Source organism: Chlorella variabilis (genome assembly GCF_000147415.1).
Source record: "Chlorella variabilis unplaced genomic scaffold CHLNCscaffold_16, whole genome shotgun sequence".
Taxonomy (NCBI): Eukaryota; Viridiplantae; Chlorophyta; class Trebouxiophyceae; order Chlorellales; family Chlorellaceae; genus Chlorella; species Chlorella variabilis.
Window position 1 is genome coordinate 587600 of NW_005435072.1, and position 15846 is coordinate 603445.

General features: G+C 67.6%; 3 protein-coding genes across 3 annotated transcripts in view; 1 reads left to right on the forward strand and 2 right to left on the reverse strand.

Annotated features, from left to right (window-relative positions):
• Positions 1–950: 950 nt before the first annotated feature.
• CHLNCDRAFT_136418 (hypothetical protein) lies at positions 951–7214 on the reverse strand (the record flags this gene model as incomplete). Its single annotated transcript, XM_005845814.1, has 23 exons — positions 951–1076; positions 1304–1406; positions 1580–1615; positions 1756–1790; positions 1946–1976; positions 2091–2127; positions 2270–2447; positions 2664–2725; positions 3049–3090; positions 3335–3413; positions 3590–3640; positions 3999–4040; positions 4203–4258; positions 4466–4530; positions 4671–4811; positions 4951–4998; positions 5146–5230; positions 5455–5539; positions 5764–5869; positions 6050–6114; positions 6448–6518; positions 6881–6915; positions 7141–7214. The coding sequence occupies 23 exons, from the start codon at positions 7212–7214 to the stop codon at positions 951–953; spliced, it is 1653 nt and encodes a 550-aa protein (XP_005845876.1).
• Positions 7215–7856: 642 nt separating this feature from the next.
• On the reverse strand, positions 7857–10750 carry CHLNCDRAFT_36334 (triosephosphate isomerase cytoplasmic type). Its single transcript, XM_005845815.1, has 10 exons — positions 10692–10750; positions 10514–10530; positions 10316–10391; positions 9967–10090; positions 9661–9745; positions 9307–9429; positions 8970–9065; positions 8596–8689; positions 8269–8324; positions 7857–8120 (listed from the first exon to the last, which is right to left on the reverse strand). The coding sequence occupies exons 1-10, from the start codon at positions 10711–10713 to the stop codon at positions 8055–8057; spliced, it is 759 nt and encodes a 252-aa protein (XP_005845877.1). The 5' UTR covers positions 10714–10750; the 3' UTR covers positions 7857–8054.
• A 676-nt stretch (positions 10751–11426) lies between these two features.
• Positions 11427–15846, forward strand: part of CHLNCDRAFT_25497 (hypothetical protein) — a gene marked incomplete at both ends in the record, with an annotated part of 5465 nt that continues 1045 nt past the window's right edge. Inside the window, 14 exons of the mRNA XM_005845704.1 lie at positions 11427–11733; positions 11862–11980; positions 12072–12183; positions 12326–12459; positions 12642–12735; positions 12902–12987; positions 13183–13284; positions 13504–13572; positions 13806–13923; positions 14178–14298; positions 14881–15064; positions 15267–15396; positions 15569–15572; positions 15669–15831. Of these exons, the coding sequence (XP_005845766.1) occupies positions 11427–11733; positions 11862–11980; positions 12072–12183; positions 12326–12459; positions 12642–12735; positions 12902–12987; positions 13183–13284; positions 13504–13572; positions 13806–13923; positions 14178–14298; positions 14881–15064; positions 15267–15396; positions 15569–15572; positions 15669–15831 (1743 nt within the window). The remainder of the gene's footprint in view (positions 11734–11861; positions 11981–12071; positions 12184–12325; positions 12460–12641; positions 12736–12901; positions 12988–13182; positions 13285–13503; positions 13573–13805; positions 13924–14177; positions 14299–14880; positions 15065–15266; positions 15397–15568; positions 15573–15668; positions 15832–15846) is intronic.

Below are 15846 nucleotides of genomic sequence, written 5' to 3' on the forward strand. Positions count from 1 at the left end.
GGCGATGACGTGCTGCTGCTGCCGCCGAAGCGCGGCAAAGTGGGCAAGCAGCTGGGCCGCAACCGCATCGTGTGCCGCGTGGTGGAGATCAAGCGGCCCTTTGGCGTGACCATGTACCGGCTGCGGAGCGGAGCTGGAGTGGTGGAGGGTATGCATCAGGCCAGCAGGCTATCTAAGGCGCCACCCAGCCTGGCCAGCGAGCTGACCTTCAGCGGCACGGCGCAGCGAGGAGTGCCTGTGGTGTCTCTCAATGTGGCGATGGCGGCGCAGCCCGGCGGCGGCAAGGCAGCCGTGCGCTGCGGCTGCCGCGGCGCCTGCACCCGGAACTGCAGCTGCAAGAAGAATGGTGCGCGGTGTGGGCGGCACTGTGGCTGTATAACCGGTAAGGGTGGCAATTGCAAGAACCATTGAAGAAGTGTGCCTTGTACGCTTTGCTGTCTCCGCTGAAAGGTGCTGCCGCCTGTGGCGGCTTCATATTTCCTGTTCATTTCTGTTGTTCGGTCTCTCTGTTCGTGTTGGTTGGCTTGTAAGAGTTGTATTTCTGACGCTAGAGAGGTGAGATGACAGCGGGAGCGTTGAAGCGTGCATGCCATCACGTGTGCAAGCAGCCCCGCTCCGCCCCGCTCAACCCTCAAACATGGCTCTATGGGGTCAGTTCACGTATGGGAGGGGAGCGCCGCGCGGGCTGCCAGGAGCGAGCGGGGGCGGGGGTTGCCCAATCGGGAGGGTGCCACATCAGGGGGCAACATGTGCTCACTCGGGCGATTAGCCGTTGCCCTCGACAGCAAAGCCAATGCGGGCTACACTACCATTGCAGTCAGCGGCCCTCCAGAAAACGGAAAAGTGAGGCATTGGGTTGAAGCTCCGTTGCAAGAGCAAGTCGGCAGGGGCGAGCACCGCTGCAAAGTGCAGCTGCGCTCCCACCAACACACGTGTGAGCTCATATTAGCTCACGCCACGTCGGCGGTGACGGTCCTGGGAGGCATGTCGCCAGCGGGCGCAGCCGGGTAGGGGGCCGCACCCTCCATCTGGCCGGCCTTGCGGGTGGCGGTGCGCGTCTCGTCGCGGTTGATGACCTGTGTAGGAGTGGGGCGGGAGGGGAGCTTGGCACAGGCAGTGGACATGGGTAACCTGCCAAGCGACTGTCGCAGGTGTGCGTGAAGGCCGGGGACCGTGCCGCCAGACAGCCCAGCCGTCTGGCGCCCAGCATCCGCAAAGCCACACAAAGCCTGCATCTGGCACCACCCAATGCCCTGGAGGCCCACCCAGCAGGGCACCCCTCTGTCTGCACAGCCCGACTCACGTCCTGCGCCGCGGGGCCCATCCATTTGGACCAGAACCAGTGCTTGGCAAACTTGACCTGGATGCGCTCCACAGGCACCCCCTTGGTCTCAGGAAGGAAGAACCTGCAGGGAGGCAGGCAGGCAGGCAGGTGGGGTGGGGGTAGGCAGGCAGGGCAGCGGGTGGGTAGGGGCGGCGGGCTGGCGACGGCAGCCGGCCATCAGCATGACCTTGTTCTCTGGCACTGGCAGGCAGATGCTGCAGGCGGGTTAAGGAGGGATTGGCGGGGCTCTCTCACCAAATGAAGAAAGTCATGAGCACCACCCAGGCGGCGCTGCAGGAGGCAGGGGGGCAGAGGAGGGTAATGAGTGGGTGAAACTGTGCGTCAAGCACGCTGGGTTGGACACTCGTCCATTGTCTCTGCGCCTCAGCAAGCCAGCTGAGGTCCCTCCTACTCCTGCACTCCACACTCACAAGAAGATGAAGACGCCCCAGCGCATGCTGCACAGCTGCAGATGGTAGCATGGGAAGGCAGGCAGACAAGCATAGGGAGAGGCACGCACCAGTAGCACCAGAAGTGCTCGCTGGAGCGGGCAGCACGACTGGCAAGAGCAGGGGGCCTACAAGGGTGGCTCCCGTGAGCAGCTGCAGCTATGGGACGCACCATGGTGAGGAAAGCCTGGCCGACCACGAAGCTGCACGGCGGGCAGGGGAGGCGGGTGTGCGACGGGGTGAGTGAACAGTTCAATGCATGCCGGTACAGATTGGAAGGGGACGCGCAAGCATTGTGCAGTACCATGTAGCAGTACCTGAACAGGAAGTTGATGGTCACAGCCGCACTCATGCCTGCAGGCAGGAAGAACGGCGCAGCACAGGCCATAGCGGGGTTTGGCCGCCGGAAGCGAGAAGCCCTCCGACCCCCAAAGTGGTGGCAGCACAAACGCCCGCCAGCCCAGCCTGCCACCTCAGCTCAGCGGGCACGCCGCACCCGCAGCGCGCGTCTCCAGGGTCTGGATCTCAGAGGGCACCAGCCAGCCCAGGGGGCCCCAGGACCAGGCGAAGCCGGCCACAAACACGCAGATGACGACCAGCACGCCGATGGCGGTGCCGTGAGGCAGCTTGTTGTCCGCTCCAAACTCCTTGGCCAGCACCACGCCCGTCACGATCTGCGGGGGCCGGGGCGGGGCGGATGAGGATCGTTGGGAGGAGCGGTAGGAGGACGAGGGGAGGGGAAAAAAGATGGGGGCGCAGGGAGGGGGCAGGCGACGTGAGACGGATGCCAAGCGTGCACGTTCCGCGCCGGTCTGATGCTGCCGCCGGTGCATGCAACAACCGCGACGAGCCGCCCGCCCTGCCAGCCCCCCCTGTGGGTGTGCCCGCACCTGCGCCGAAGCCATCTGCACGCCTCCCTCGATGAACAGGAAGCGGCGGCCAAACTTGTCCACTGCAGGTGGGATTGCGGGCAGGGGCGGGAGCATGGCGGCAGACGCCTTGCTTAGCTCACGTGGTTGCTACAGGAGCAGGGGCAGCAGTGGGCAGCAGGCTTGCTGCCGGGCCACACCAGGCCGACACTGGATGGAATTTGGCCTGGTAGGGCCGAGGCAGAGAGGGTTTGGCGATCCAGGGCGGCAAAACGGGAGCACAGCTCGACAGTGGCGGGACGCGTGTTAGCCACAATATGCGGAGCAGCTCTCAGAATGCCGTCTTGTGCCTGCGCCGCTTGTTCACTCCTATGCCAACCAGCCAAAGGCCGCGCAGCCCACTCACCCGACAGGATGCTGACGAAGGTGCTCACCACGTTGACAGCACCTGCGGGCAGGGTTCGGAGGTGACAATGGTGATGCGAGTGTGTGTGTGTGTCGGGGGGGTGACGATGCACGGCAGGCGGCTGCAGCCGATGCCAGCTAGCGCATGACCCCTCCATCTGCTGGCAAGCAGCGCCGCACGCGGCACAGCCAGCCGGCGCGCCAGCCCCCTCGAACCGTGTGGCATCTGCAGATCCGCCGGATCTGGAGCACCAGGCGCTGTCAGGGGCCCGCGCTCGTGCGCTCACCGATGATGACGGTGTTGAGGAGGGAGGACTTTTTGGAGGATCCCAGGGAGTTGAAGATGACGGGCACGTAGAACATGATCTGTGGGGGTCCAGGAGGAGGAAAGAACGCGGCGAGGCGGTGTGGGGCGCGGAACAGCAGGTGGGGGGACAAGCAGGCGGCCGGACAAGCAGGTGCCCGTGCCCCACAGAAGTAGGGCGGTGGCAGGTGGCGCCGTGATGCTGGCTATGTGTGGGGTGCTGCATCTGCCAACCCACCGCGTTGATGCCCGTCCACTGCTGGAGCATGGCAATCATGCAGGTGACCACCTGGGAGGGGCAGGAGGAGTGGGGCAGCGTACAAGGGAGGGAGGTCAGCTTGCGCAACAACTCCAGCAGGCAGCGCAGCGGTGCACACGCGTCCCGCTGAATGTGTAGAGGGACTACTTCCCAACACCTCTCTTTCATTACTATCAGCCACTGCTGCATCAACTGCTGAACCATAGCATAGCATAGCACAGCATAGCTAAGCTTTCGTGCATCTGTCAATGCAGCTCTGGCTGTAAATGCTAGAGAGAGGTGTAGGGAAGTGATCCATCTACGGTATGGCACCCGGGGAGACGGGCAGGCACCCTTTCACTGCCTTACACCATTCAGCCCAGGCCACCAGCGGCTGGCCAGCCCTCACCAGCATCGGAGAGTATGGGCGGGTGAACATGGCCTTCCAGCTCTGCAGCAAGAAGAGAGAAGGAGAGACCATCAGGCGGGGCACAGGGAGGGGTCGGATCAAGGACAGCAGTGTTTCGAAGGGCAAGGCCTGCTGGGTGGACAGACGGGCAGGCAGGCCATGGCAGGCGGCCCAGGCTGCGGGAGGCGGCGTGGCAGCGCTCACGTCGCGCAGCTTGATTTGGCCCGCCGTGTCAGAGGCCTCTTTGATGTCGTTGTACTCTGCGTGGAAAAGTCGGGCGACAGGTAGGAAAGAGGGGGCGGTCACACAGGAGTGGCAGGCAACAAAAGGGGATCAGGTGGCTGCAGCCGCGTGCGCCCGAACAAGCAGCACTAGCCAGGCGGGCTCAGCATGTGCTCATGCTGGAGCTCGAGCCGCTGACGGGTGGTGCCCGCTCGACTCCCCGCCGTGCCCCCCTCCCATCCCACCTGCGTGCACGTTGGTGGTGCCGCGCAGCCGCTCCAGCACGTGGCGACCGCGGTCCAGGTGGCCTCTGCAGGCAGCGGGCCGGGGATGGGGGCGCAGGCCGTGGCAGTCAGCAGGGCGGACTTCTGTCTTGTAGCACCACAAGCAGCTGTGTCCCTCAACGGAAGCCCGCCGGGCCCTGGGCAGCCCCGCAGCCCACCCACCCACCGCTCAATGAGGGAGTTGGGCGACTCGGGCAGCAGGATGCCGCCCAGCAGCAGCACAAAGGCGGGCACGGCGGCCAGGCCCAGCGACAGGCGCCAGCCGTGGGACCAGTCCTGCACTCCGTAGTTGATGAGCTGGGCCACGCTGCAGGCAGGGCAGGCGGGCAGGCAGGCAGGGCAGGTAGGCAGGCAGGGAAAGGGTCACAGCAGCGGAGCCTGCGAGCAGTGGAGAGCCTGCGGCAAGGCAAGATGAGCAGTCCTGCCCGCAGCTGCAGGCCACTCACATGATACCAATGGTGACTGCCAGCTGGAAGAGCATGTTGAGGCCACCCCTGCGCAAGGAGTTCGGAGGCAGGCGCAGGAGGAGGTTTGGAGGAGCTGAAGAGGACATGGGAATCACGCCAGTGCATGCAGCAGCCTGCCACACTTGCGCCTGCCCGTAGCTGCATGGTGAGCTGTACTGCGGCCCTGTACCGCACCTGTACTTGAAGGGTGCCATCTCGGAGAGGTACAGCGGTACAACCTGGTTGGCCATGCCCACGCCAAAGCCCAGGAAGACGCGGCCTGCAGGGCGGGAGGGGGAGGGGCAGGTGGGCACTGCGTGCATGCACGGGCGGATGAGCGGTAAAGCGCTGGGTAGGCCCAGCCTCCGCCGGCGAGCCCAGCTTCTGCCGGGCGCGGTAGCCTGACAAGTGGAGCCAGCTGGGCTCCGCATGCACCACCGTGTCAGTGGATAAGCTGCTGGCGTCGCCAGCTCAGCGCAGGCCAGGTCGGCAGCTGCCGCTCACCCAAGACAAGCATCCACAGCTCCTGGGCGCCGGCGTTGAGGCCGGCGCCGGCCAGGAACCAGAGGGCCGCAATGATCATTGTGATCTGCAGGAATGCGTCACAGTCACCCCGCTATGATAGGCCGCGTGCGCAGACCTCGGGCAGGGGGAATTGGAAGGGTGGGGCGCGCCGGGACATGTGGGGAAGTGTGCTTGCTCGGTTGCGAGACGGCGCATGCGGAAGGCAAGCCAGTCGGCCGGCAGACCCCCCTGCTGCCGGGCATTGTTCCGCATCGGCGGTGACCTGCAGGCACCCACCCCGCGCCCCACCTTGCGCCCAAAGTGGCGCGTGATGTGGCCGGCGAAGAGGGAGGACACGAGACCGGCCAGGAAGAGGGAGGATGTGAACACCTGCAGCTTCTGGTCGTTGTAGGTGCTGCGGTGCGGCAGGCGGGGAGGGGCCGTGGGACAGGTGGGGCCGGCTGGCAGCGCCCCGCACGCGACTCGACTCGAGTTACAGTGCTCTGTGCTGCGCTGGCAAGCACGCCGGCAGCACAGCCGGGAGCAGCGCAGGAGCGCGCAGCGCAGCTGGCGGGCCTGCGGGCGGGCGGGTCACCAGTAGGGGTCTGTGCTGGCCTGAGCCTCGGGGCCGTGCTTGGCGTTGTACACATCAGGGAAGAACTGCGGGGCGCAGGGCAGGGCAGCAGGGAGGGCGGCTGAGCCAGCAAGGAAGCAGCGGGGAGCTGGGGAGGGACAGCACAGCCGTGGCGATCAGCCAGAATCCAGGGCAGGGGGCCCAGGGCGCATGCTGTGCCGCGCAGCAATGCATAGAGCCCAGCCCGCATACATCTCTCCACCAGCCAAACGCCTTGTAACGCCCCGGACGCCGCCAACCTCCCCAACCGCCCCCCAGTACCACTTCTTTCCTGCCCAAGTGACAGTACTGCTGGCTGGTACTGCCTCAGGCGAAGCCTGCCTCTAAACTTGTACTGCCTGTACCGCCCACACACCCACCTTCTGCTGGAACTCCTCAAAGGCCTCCACGCCGCCCGTGATGCCGATGTCGTACCCAAACAGCAGGCCGCCTGCAAGGGGCAGGCAGGCAGGCAGGCAGGAGGCAGCGGAGGCAGGCTTCTGCTGGGCATGGGAGCGGTGGCAGGCTTCGGCTGGGCAGAGGCAGGGAGGTTGGGCTGGCTTTCGGTGCTGGCGGCGGTGGGGACGCGGAGGCTGGCATCTCTTGCAAGAAGGGGCAAGCCGAGGCCTGCTTCTCGTCGCCCAAGCGCTGATTTCTGGTGAAACGTGTGGAGCTGCCCAAGTGCTTTAACGATAAGAAAGGGGTGCTGGCGTGCCATGCACTCGAACTTGGAGCTGGAGCGCGCTGGGCAGGCGGGGGTTGTTGCGCGCATGCCGAACCCTGGCCCCAAGGTGTGGGGGCAGGCTGCCTCACCTGCCGAGGCGATGAGCGCCACGATGATGACATACCTGCATGCGGGTCATGTGGGGCGGGGCACACAAAGGGGTAGCAGGAGTCGGGAAGCACCCCAGGGGAGCGCTGGGTGTAGCCCCGGCTGGCTGCTGCCGGTGCGGAGAAGGCCTGGCGGATGCTGGCGAGCACGGCCGTGTGGCTGCTGGCTTCTGCAACTCAGCGCAGCCCCAAGCCCTGCTCAATATGCCCAGCCGCAGCACGATCATAACACTCGTTCTCACCACGTCAGCTTGCCCTCATATTCGGCAATGTTGAGCGCCGAGGCGCGGGTCAGCACGGGGACGCCGCCTGCCATGGCCGCCGCTGCTGGAGCGCCGCCGCTTCAGGCACGAAGGTCGCTGCTGCCGGGGGTGGGCTGTGGGCCTCGCGCGGGAAGTGGAGGAGGCACACGGAGGGGAGCAGGTGCAGCGTTGGCTGTTGGGGACAGAATCTGCGCAGCGGGGCAGCCGCGGCGGGCGGCCCCCGTTGCCACGGCTGGTTGCCTGTCTGTGAGTCGCGGCCCCGCTGCAGGCTATAGCGACCGCAGGCAATGCCAGAATGTGCTGGGCTCAGGGGGGGGTGTGGCCCAGCCTTGGGTCCCAAGGTTGCCCTCCCCACCTGCGTGTGCGGTCTGCGGGAGGGCTCAGGCTTGGGCAGGTCGAGTTCGAAAATAAGAGTGCTGCTGCAGGAAGCACAGAGTTGGCCACGGGGCGGAGCCGAGGCCAAATGGCTTGACACCTGTAACCTGGCTTCGGGGTGGCTACCCCACCAGCTCTGTGTCCCCAAAACTGTCCAGAGGCTGCTGATGTGTGTGGGGCTGTGGAATGGGCAGCCTCCCTGAGCGCCAGGCGCGCCTGGGCTTCAGAGGTCTGGCCAGGACCTTGGCGGGAGCTTCCTGCCACATGCACCCCCAGCTTCACGGTCGCCCCGTGCTGCTGACTCTCTCCCTGCCTCATCTCTTGGTTGTGCGTTACAACCGCAGCGCATGCCAATATGCAATGCTTGCAATCCTATCAAAATGCTGGCGGGCACGGATGGCGTCGACAGCTCGCAGCCGTTCTCAGCACTTAAAGCTGCCGCCGCGATTCGCATGCGGCCTGGATGTGTTCATTCATCTGGCCCAGCAGGACGCAGCTCCCCGCTTGAGCAGCTCAGCTCACTTGGACTTCTCGGCGGCCTTGATGATATCCACAAACTCAGGCTTGAGGGAGGCGCCGCCCACCTGCGGTCGGAACAGGCAGAAGGCAGCAGGGTCGGCACATAGCAGGGAAGGCCGCACCAGGAGCCGCATGCGGCTGTGCTAGTACAGCGGCGCCCCGGCGACCTGCCCTCCCGGCATGCACACTTCCTCCTCCCGTCCTGCCCCTCACCAGGAAGCCATCAATGTCGGGGCAGCCAGCCAGCTCGCCGCAGTTGGCGGCGGTCACTGCGGCATCGAGAGGGGAGAGGGTGAACGGGGACAAAAGGGGCAGGGCCCGGGACAGAGGCAGGGCTGGCTCAGGCACGGCGACCCTGGTGGCAGGCAGGCCGCATGAGCGCGGCGTGCCCTCCCAACTCCCGCTACAGCCAGCCCCACCGGTGCCGCCGGCCCCATTCCGCCGCGCCGCCGCTGCCAGCCCCCTCTGCTGCCGCTGCCGCTGGGTCCGGCCAGGCGCCAGCCTGCCCCACGCTGCAGCGCCTCCCGGCTGCCGCCTCACCCGAGCCGCCGTAGATGATGCGGGTCGCCTCTGCCACCTCGGGGCTCACGTTGGCAGACAGCCACTTGCGCAGCTCATCATGGACCTCCTGGGCCTGCAGGGAAGCCAGGCAGGTTGTTGCGCAGGGGAGCCACGCAGGGGGAGGTCGGTGGCGGCACGAGTGCGCCGCGGGCGGCGCATCCCAAACCGGGCGCAGGTGGCTGGCGGTGCCGAGCCGCAGAGAGAGCCAGCCACACGGCGGCCGGGCCCCGCGGCGGGAGCCTCGCAAGCCCCGCGCCCTCCCGCGCCCATCCCCCTCCGCTCGTGGACCGGCCGCCGCTCGTGCACCAGCAGCCGCTCAGCAGCCGCTCCAGCAGCGGAGCAGGCGGACCCACCTGCGCGGGGGAGGCCACCTTGCCGGTGCCGATGGCCCATACAGGCTCGTAGGCGACCACCACCTTGGACCAGTCGGAGATCTTGTCGGCCAGGGCCTGCGGCAGGGGAGGGCACATTGGGGAGGCGGCGCAAGGGTGAGGCGGCACAGCCAAGCACAGTCCGCTGGGAGCAGCCCTGGATGGCCAACACGGCTTGTTCAAAGCCCCGGCCGGGAACCGCGCCGGCGCGCTCGAGCCCCAGCCCTCCAGCTCTGGCCCCAGGCGCCGCCGCCGTGCCCCACGCCAGCCAGCTCCAGCAGGCCAGCAGCTCCAGAGGAAGAAAGCAGGGTCCCCCCACCTGCATCTGGCGCGCGTTCACCGCCATCGTGTTGCCCGCCTCCCGCTCCTCCAGCTTCTCGCCGATGCAGTAGATCACGCCCAGCCCCTGGCCCAGCGCGTACGCCACCTTGTCGGCGATGAACTGCAGGGCAGGCGTTGGGGGGGACAGAAGGTGGCGGCGGCGGGCTGGCCAGGGCTGCCTGGCTGGTGGGGCTGGGCTGGCGGGCTGGGCGGGCAGGCGGGACGAGGAGGAAGGCACGAAGGACGGCGAGGTGGAAAGGCAGGCGCATGGGCCGCTCCCCGGCTGCCCAGCCAGGCTCCCGTGACGTGCATCATCAGAGCGTGCTGCGGTGCAGGCCGCCCCGCCCCTGACCTCGTCGCTCTCGCCGATGATGTGGCGCCGCTCGCTGTGGCCCAGCACCACCCACGGCAGGCCCAGATCCTTGAGCATCTCCGCGCTGCAGGCGGCAGCGGTGGCGGCGCGGCAGGCGCCGCGCGGTGGCCAAGCCCGTCAGCAGATACACCAAGCTAGCCCAACAAACGCTGCAAGCGGGGTGCTCTGCAGCGCTGCAGGCAGGGGTGCCCAGCAGTAGGGCAGCCAGCCAGCCAGCCCGTGCGGCGCTCCCTCCCTGCCCCTCCCCCACTCCCAACAGCCTGCCCTCCCCAACCCGTGTCCCACCTGAGCTCTCCGGTGAAAGCGCCGCCCTTCTTCACCCAGCAGTTCTGCGCCGCCACGGAGAAGTCCTTGCGCAGGGAGGAAAGCACCTGCGGGAAGTGCCCGGCGGCGGGGGCCACCACCACCTCTGCAGGGTAGGGCGGGGCGGGCGGCGGGCGGCAGGCGTCGGGACGGGCCGCAGCGGCTGAGGGCAGCCAGCTGCAGGTTTGCTGCCGTGCATCCCCGCTGCGTCGGCTCTCGGCCTCGCGCATGGTGCTGCCTGCATGAGCTGCACAGTGCACAGCTGCTAGGGTGGCCAGCTAGGGCACACAGTCGCTCTGCGGCGCTTGGGCGGCGGCGGGGGAGGGCTCACCCACGACATCCGTGCCGGGCACCTCGGCGGCGTTCAGCACCTTGACCAGCTCCTCATTGCTCTTCACGGTGCCGTTCTGCAGGGGTGTGGGGCCCAGTCGTGGTGCGATCGCCGAAGCATCACCTCTTGTGCACAAGCAGCCCTCAGCACCCAGATCCAGGCATTGTAAGCCCTAGACACTCCATCCGAGATACTTACACACTTCCAGTTGCCGCCTGCAGGGCAGGGCACGCACGAGAAAGCCCTTACTCGCCGCCTTTCGCCCCAATTTTCAGCTCAGAAAGCGCTACGATGTGCAAGGAACGCAGCCGGGAGCACAACGGCTCAGGGTCGGCGGGCATGCGGCATCCCCAAAGCCAGTGGTTTGCAGACTCACCCACGAAGAACTTGCGCGCCATTGTGATGGATGTAGTGGAAGAAGTGAGGTGAGGTCGTGATCGGGGGGAAAAGGGGCATGGTTGGGCATGACCTTGGAGGCTTGGCGGCACACGGCGGGTGGCGGCTCAGCACAGCGTGGTGGACGCAAACGGATCCGCCCAGGACAGATTGCACTGATCATCCCTCAATGCCGCGTAGCATGGACATTGACACCAGGCGGTGCAAAGGGCATGCCTTCAGAAACATGGGCTGGGTCTTCGTGACGGCACGTGTTCACCACCACACTGCGATCCGCAGGCAGGAGCTACAAAACCTCGCCTCCCATGGGGCGGCTGCCACCAGTATTAATGAAATTGAGCACAATAGCAATATGATAACGCCATGCCCGCATGGAATGACCCTGGATTGTCCATCCAAATTGCCGGCTATAGGGTGGGGCGACGGCTGGTGGCGGCGGAACTTGGCCCACTTTTCGGCACGCCGGCTCGCTGGCACCCGCGACGGGCTGCTTGCACCAGCCCTGCTGAGCAGCAGCTAACAACGCCACCAAAGCTTCAAGCAGCACTTGGCCACGATTCTGCAGCAGGCGCTGATGTCAACATGCTGGGCACCCACCGCGGCGGCGGGTGACATGGCGGGGAAACGCGGCTATAGCCACGCTCCGCAGCCACCGCCGCATTCTCCTATTGGTCCCTCCCGCTGCCAACCACTCCGCCAGGGCTCCGCCCTCGGTATGGACGGCTGTGTGGACACCCACCTTGACCAGCTGCACCTGGAGGACTGTGGTGATGAGCACTCCTCCCTCTGCGCCTCCATACTCTCGGTAGACAGCGACGCTAGCAACCCAGAGGAGCACCCCCAGAAGGCCAGGCGCTACTCTGGCGCCTTCAACGACCCCACACCTCGGGCGCCCCAGCCGCCACCATGCGAGCCCTCCTGGACCCCAGACGCGTCGGACGCGCTCTACAACATTCAGGGATGGGGCTCGGGCTACTTTTCAATCAGCCAGAATGGCCACCTCCTGGTGAAGCCCCAGGGTGGTGAGTTCAAAGGGCGGTGCCGCCGCCGCCGCCCTCCAGCCTTTCGCGTCGACACGCAAGGCGGTCTGCCGGCCAGCTCCTGGCGCCCTGCCACCGCTCCATCTGGTCAGACTGTGCCCCACCTGCAGAGGAGGGCCCGGCGCTGGACCTGTTCAAGCTGACGCAGGCGGCGCAGGCGCAGGGGCTGCGCGCCCCGCTGCTCTACCGCTTCCTCCCCATCGTGGGCCACCGCATCAACAAGCTCAACGTGAGGCAGCCGCCCGGAAGTTGCGGGTCGGCAAACAGGGGATGCACGCGCCAGCAATGCGACGAGCCTCGCCTTGCCGACTGCGCTGCAGGCCGCGTTCCGCGCCGCCATCGACCGCTTTGAGTACCAGGGCGCGTACCAGGGCGTTTTCCCAGTGAAGGCAAACCACGACAGGGCGCTGATCCAGGCGGTGGTGGAGTACGGTGCGCAAGAAGGGATGCGCGGGCGCGCGCCACACGGCCCCATGCTTATCAGCGCACCTTGCCCGCCCTGCTGGGGCGTTCAGCAATGGAGCCGGCGGCGCTCACACGCCCACACCCTCCCCCAGCCGTCCCGCCCCCGCAGGCGCGCCCCACAGCTTTGGGCTGGAGGTGGGCAGCAAGGCGGAGCTGGTGATGGTGATGAGCCAGCTGGCGGGGAGGCCGCCGGGCACCAACCTGGTGTGCAACGGCTACAAGGATGCCGAGTACATGGAGCTGGTGAGTACATTCGTTTTATGTGAGGGAAGGACCTGGGCCCCTTGTGGGCTGTGCATAAACGGCCCCCCCTTCTTAAAAGGAGGGCGGCTGCGGAGAGGGAGGGTGGCTCTGGGCAGTCGGCGGCGGCATGGGCTGGGCACGCCACGCATCACCCTCCGCCGCCGCGCACGCCGCCCCCGCAGGTGCTGCACTGCCGCGAGCTGGGCATGAATGCGATGGTGGTGATGGAGCAGTACAGCGAGGTGGACCTGCTGCTGGGCACGGCGCGCCGCCTGGGTGAGCGGGCAGGCGGCCGGGGCAGGTCTAGGCTCCTGCCTGGGGATGGGGTGGAGCCAGACCTGCCCGTCCTTGGTGCCGGGCTAGGGCAGGCTGCTCTGGCGGCACATCTGTGGGTGCTGCTGTCTGGGTAAGTGGGCACCTGCCTGCCCTGCGCCGCCTGCAGGCGTGCGCCCCTCCATCGGCATCCGGGCCAAGCTGACCACCCGCCACAACGGCCACTGGGGCTCCACCAGCGGCGATAAGGCCAAGGTAGGCAGCTGCTGGGCGGGGAGTGGGCTGTGTGTGTGTGTATTGTGGGTGCTGTAGATGTGTGGTGTGGCGAGGCGTGAGCAGAGGGATGGGGGCAGGAGCCGCGAGGGCTGCCCAGGCAGCGCACCGCACTGCCGCCCCCGCACCCAACCAGCGCGCCTGTGCCCCGCGCCTTGGCGCCCGTCCTGCCCGCAGTTTGGGCTGCGCGCGCGCGAGATTGTGGCGGCGGTGAACAAGCTGGGCGATGAGGGCATGCTGGACTGCCTGCACCTCCTCCACTTCCACGTCGGCTCCCAGGTGGGGCCGGGGGCGGTGCCGGGGCTTGCTGTCCCGCTCCCCGCCCGCGGCAGGCGCACCTCATCATTGACATGCATGCGCGCGGATGAGAGCTGTGATCTCGTGGCTCGCCCCTGGCTGCACCCCTCGCCTCCACCGTCTCTCATCCCTCCCCTCGCCTCACCCCACCCCTTTTGGTTTCCTTACATGTCATACGCGCCCACACCTCCACCCCCGCAGATCACCAACATCCGCATGGTGAAGGAGGTGATGCGGGAGGCATCCTTCCTGTACGCAGAGCTGGTGCAGGTGAGGTGTGGGCTGGCTGGGGGCCAGCTGTGGGGCCAGGCCTGGGCGTGGCCGCCTGGGCTGGGGCGCGGCGCAGCGGCAGCAGGGCTCCCGCGGCCGCGGCCGGCGCTGGGCCGTCCCTCTCCTGCCCCTTGATTAGCACCCCTGGGCCCCTTGCTCCCTGCCTCCCTTCTCCCTAATCCTACTCAACAACTTAGTAAACAAAGCTGCCCCCCCACGCGCCTGCTTTCCAGATGGGCGCATCCATGCGGTACATCGACTGTGGCGGCGGCCTGGCGGTCGACTACGACGGCTCCTTCACCGACTCCTCCGCCTCCATGTCCTACACCCTGCAGCACTACGCCAACGACGGTGCGCGGGCGTGGGGCGTGGCTGGGGTGGCTGGGGCGTGCCTGGGGCAACAGGGAGGGGGGAGGGGTTGGGGGGAGGGAGGGGGAGGGCAGGGGAGGGAGGGTGGCGGAGGAGCGTGGAGGTTTGTGTGGGTGGGTGGGGCACTGGAGCCAGGCTTTGGCTGGCAGTGGGATCGGGGTGGGGTGCCCCTGCCTTTGCCAGCCCAACCGCTGACGTGTGCCCCCCGTGCCCGCGCCCGCGCCCCCTCCCCGCAGTGGTGAGCGCGGTGCAGGAGGTGTGCATCCAGCGCGGCATCCCGCCCCCCACCATCATCACCGAGAGCGGGCGCGCGCTGGCCTCGCACCACTCGGTGCTGGTGTTTGACGTGCTCACCACGTGAGTTTGGCACTCGGCGCATTGAGGGGCGTGTGTGGCGCGCGGTTGGCGAACGGTTCCGGGCCGGGGGTTCCCTGCGCCTGCTGCCGCCGCCGCTCCTGCATCGGCCGGCCTGTGGTGGCTCCTCGCCTCCCGCCCGGCTGCCACCCGGCGGCCCCCCGCCGCCCGCCTTCCCAACCTGCCCTGTCCCTCACTCCCCTGCACACCCCTGCGCCGCCGCCCCCATGCGCCGCCGCCAGCCCCGAGTGCGTGGTGGAGAAGCGCGTGGAGCAGGAGGAGGTGGTGGATAGCATCGAGATCCGGGACGACCGGCCGCTGACCAAGCAGCTGCGCGCGGCGGCGCGGTCGGGCAAGGGCACCTTTTTGCTCATGACCTTCAAAGAAGTGTTTGACAACATCTCGCCCGGTGGGTGGGGGGCTGGGGCCGCCGCGCCTGGGGTCGGGGGTGGGCGGTGTTGCAACATCATTCGCCCCCCGGCAGCCGGGTGTTGATCTGGCTTTGGTTTTGCAGTCTGGGGCGGCGTTCGACAGGCTGTACCACGCCGCCACTGGAAGGCAGCTCTTGTCGGGGCCGCTCACAAGCGTGCCGCTCGCCGCTGCGCCCCAACCACCCCTGCCCCTGCCCCTGTCCCCACCCCCCCAACACACACACACACACGCAGACGCCAGCGCGCTGCGCGAGGCCTTCAACGACGCCTCCTACTTCAAGGATGAGGCGGTGCGCGCCTTCAAGCTGGGGGTGCTGTCCCTGGAGGAGCGGGCGCAGGTGGGGCGGAGCCTGGCGGGGCTGGCGTGGTGGCAGGGCAGGGCGGCGGGGCCCAGCGAATGCGGCGCTCGCGGTCCCTCGCATCTCCCGCGCTCTTGGCCCTCTTGGCCCTCTTGGTCCCCGCCCTGCCCTCGTGACCGACAACATCCCGTCCCCTGGGCCCACGCCCCGCCCTGCTCCTCCTCTGCCCGCCCCCCCTCAGGTGGACATGATGTTTGACGCCGCCTGCGAGCGCATCCGCCAGGTGGCGCTGGCCCACGACCTGCCCCTGCCCGATGCGCTGCGCCCCGATGCCGTGCCCCACACCCGCATGTACCACGTCAACATGAGCGGTGAGGCGGCCGCCCCGCCTCCGCCCTGGCCACCCTGCCCGCCCAGTGGCTGGCCTGCCCCCGCATTGCCATTGCCAGCCCTCGGGCCCGCTGGCGGTTGCTCTTGCCTGCGGCTGGGCCGGCGTCTGGCCCGCCCTGGCCTGCCGCCTGCCACCCACGCAGCGCCGCCCAGCCGAGTGGAGCGCCCCACCGGCCACCTCACCACCCCCCTTGGCCCACACGCACGCACGCCACCCACCCCCTTTCCCTCCCCCTCCCCCCTCCGCCCGCAGTTTCCGCTCCGCTGTGGACAGCTGGGCCATCCACCAGCTCTTCCCCATCCTGCCCATCCACCGGCTGTGCGAGGAGCCCAGCGTGCCCGCCACCCTGGCGGACCTCACCTGCGACTCAGACGAAAAGGTGGACAGGTTCATCAACCCCAAGGTGGGGGTGGGGGTGGGGGTGGGGGGT

What these genes read in the sequence shown, in the direction of transcription:
- CHLNCDRAFT_36334 (XM_005845815.1), bottom strand. Translation starts at nt 10,713, where the DNA reads ATGGCGCGCAAGTTCTTCGTGG. An exon ending in TGAACGCGCGCCAGATGCAG is followed by an intron (nt 9,066 to 9,306) that starts GTGGGGGGACCC and finishes CCCCTGCCGCAG; the next exon opens with GCCCTGGCCGACAAGATCTC. An exon ending in CCGACATTGATGGCTTCCTG is followed by an intron (nt 8,121 to 8,268) that starts GTGAGGGGCAGG and finishes TTCCGACCGCAG; the next exon opens with GTGGGCGGCGCCTCCCTCAA.